Source organism: Olea europaea, unplaced genomic scaffold (assembly GCF_002742605.1).
Source record: "Olea europaea var. sylvestris unplaced genomic scaffold, O_europaea_v1 scaffold1300, whole genome shotgun sequence".
In the NCBI taxonomy this organism is placed as follows: domain Eukaryota; kingdom Viridiplantae; phylum Streptophyta; class Magnoliopsida; order Lamiales; family Oleaceae; genus Olea; species Olea europaea.
In genome coordinates this window covers 376,527-379,439 of record NW_019230466.1, presented here as the reverse complement: position 1 = coordinate 379,439, position 2,913 = coordinate 376,527, and the positions used below count along the sequence as shown (strand labels likewise).

General features: G+C 31.9%; 1 protein-coding gene across 1 annotated transcript; it reads right to left on the bottom strand.

The window, feature by feature from the left end:
- Nucleotides 1–202: 202 nt before the first annotated feature.
- Nucleotides 203–2,592, bottom strand: LOC111374830 (B3 domain-containing protein Os03g0619800-like). Its single transcript, XM_022997566.1, has 3 exons — nt 2,236–2,592; nt 2,025–2,141; nt 203–331 (listed from the first exon to the last, which is right to left on the bottom strand). Exons 1-3 carry the CDS (start codon nt 2,590–2,592, stop codon nt 203–205), a joined length of 603 nt encoding a protein of 200 aa, XP_022853334.1.
- Nucleotides 2,593–2,913: the final 321 nt, after the last annotated feature.

Sequence of the window (2,913 nt, the reverse complement as noted above, 5' to 3'; positions counted from 1 at the left end):
TACTGTCAATGCATATCAATTATTAGATTTAATATATATTTTTAATTTTGAGATTCTGTCTCCAATTTATATAAAAAACATTATAATTTAACTTTGAAAAAAGAAACAAAAAGCGGGGAGTCCCCACACCAATGTATTGGTGCGAGGAGTCCCTGCAACAATGTTGCGGGGAATCCCCGTACATATTCGTGTGAGGACTCCCTCACACAGATTTGTGCGGGGACTCCTCGCACTGGTATTGCGGGAAGGGACTCCCACACCACCGCGTGCGGGCACTCCTCCACTTACTTCTTACACCACCAACTTCATTTTCGACACAAACTTCACCTTTCTTCCACAAATATCAACGATTAAAAATAGTAAGTTATTCATATAAATAACATTATTCATAAAAATCAACTTACCTTAGAATTTGTTGCTTAATTGCACACTGTAATTAGTTTGAGATTTGAGATGAATGAATTGAAGATGTAGATGAAAAATGAGTTATGAATTTGAGGTGAATAAATAAAGTAGGTTGGTGAAATAGTTACAAACATTAATTACATATGGCATTTATCATTTTGTAAGATTCTTTCCTTTTTTGGCATTTATCTTTTCTTTGCAAGAAAGAGACATGTTTGTTTTCATCCTCTATCACAAGTGCCATCACACTGAAAATGATACTTAACTTATTGAGAATAATTAGATGTGCAATATGGCCATTGCGTCTATACTTATTTATCGAATCTCGGACGAAGATAAAATACACGCACAACAGGTAACAGGAAAAATATTCCTAATTTATTGGCTAATCTGTGATTTTACATAGATAGTGCAGTGTTTTGTTTTTAGTGAAAAAAGACTAATAATTAGATTGGATAATCGATGATCGACTTGACATAATCTAATTATTAAAGCGTATATCAATATATCTTAGGTCCTTGTCATAACCCTTCAAAGTAATGTGACATAATTACTAAAAAAAATTGAATTTTATTACAATTACTAGGAAAGTTTTGGACTTAATTACAACTATTATAAAGTCTTGAATTTTATTTTAGTTGCTACGAAAGTTGTAAACTTAATTGTAATTGTAATTAAACTTCTAGTACTACACTTATTAATTAAATAAATTGTGGATAATTTCGACATAGACTTTAATTTTCAATTGAGGCTACCGTATCGACTTTAAATGAAATATCTTTAGGAAAGTTTAAGGGCCACGTTAGAAGTTGGAAATGGAAGCTATAGCAAGCTGGAACAATGTGGATCAACATGGAACGGAGTCAAGCACATTGGCTTGAACAAGAAATGGAATGACGGTAGCTTACATGTACGCAATCGCAACGCATAACCACTCATGCAGTCGCACAGACAGTCACAGGAACTCAGCGGCAGGGATACACACAACCATGTGACCACATTAACATATACCATGTGATGGCAATGCATCCGGAGCAGAATTTTTTCCAAAATTTCGGCCACTCGCCAAAGTGAATAGGAGTCTATTTGGCTGACAGTTTGTTGGGATCCCTTGCCATTTGTCCCTTTATTCAATTAAGTTTTTAATATTTCTTTCCATATTTCATAATAGTTTTGGACGTATTTACTAGGTTTATAGTGTTTTATGATTTTAATTCCTTTTAAATTAGCTTTTATAATTTTAATACCTTTTAAATTAGTTTCCTAATTATTAATATAACTAGGACTCTCTTCATTATTGTAAAATTTAAAGTTATTTAAATGTTGTTAAAATATATAAGTACGTAAACAAAGTAAATCCAATAAGATTAGATAGTAATAAATTAGATGGACATAAAATTTGTAATAAAACATTATGATTGCATATAAAAATAGCCAAAACGAAAAACAAGTTAAAATGAAAAAATCTCATAGTCCTGTCAAACTTCCATCACTGTGATTTTTTTGTACACTAAAAATTCCAGAGGTTCGTTGTTCAGTAGTTTAAATACGCATGCATCGCCAATTTCTAATTCCTTCATGGAGAGAAAATGTGTCCATCCTATAGTGAGACATCGTACCACACCATTTGACCTTAAATTTGTAGTGATATCCCAATTTTGATGTAAGCAGTCGTGAATTTTAACACTACGCACGAATTTTGGCAAATGCTGGCCGGCAAATCTTTCCAGTATATACTACAATGCCATGAATGAATTATTAGTCTTGAGGTCATAATTATAGACTTAGTACGACTATAAAATGAAAATATTTATTCAAAAGAAAAATTACAATTTTTCGATGGCCATATTTACGGGGTGTTAACTTCACTTCGAATACAGGATTATCTATATTCGAATTGTTGATTTCTTCACCTTCTTCGGAGACGTCCGACTCATATTTCACTTCTAACCCATAATCATCCATTATGATCACGTTAAATGTCGAATTTCCGGTATATTCAAATATTAGGCAATAACCATCGTATAAATTGTGATGATCGAAAAATTGCTCCCATCCATCAGTTAAATAAAATTTCCCATTAACTGTTTCTAATTTTATTATCGCAATTATACCATCGTACGTAATTACACGTACTGTATCGTCGAATTCGTGTCTCCAGTCTTTCACAAACGCTCTAGGAATCATCTATAAACAAATATATACGGACGAAAAATATAAGTAAAATATGAGAGAAATTCATTCCAGCTAAAATAATAATAATATTGTATGAATAACCAGATTGATGCCGTGATTGAGGGAATTACTGATAGTTATGTAAAAATGACGTGGGACATCCATTTTGAAGCACTGCAGTGGTACAATTTTTACAGCGATAATATGTACATATTTTTTTTCATATGAATGATTGAAAAGGTTTTTATAAAATTATAATAAAAGGAATAAGAGATTGTGTGCATCTATAAATTTTTTCGTACAAATCAATCGATCTTCGAATAAGTTATAACT

Coding starts and splice junctions, on each gene's coding strand:
- LOC111374830 (XM_022997566.1), bottom strand. CDS start 2,592: ATGATTCCTAGAGCGTTTGTGAAAGACTGGAGACACGAATTCGACGAT. Junction 2,142..2,235: donor AATATGGCCATCGAAAAATT/GTAATTTTTCTT, acceptor ATGGCATTGTAG/TATATACTGGAAAGATTTGC. Junction 332..2,024: donor ATTTAAGGTCAAATGGTGTG/GTACGATGTCTC, acceptor TATTTGTGGAAG/AAAGGTGAAGTTTGTGTCGA.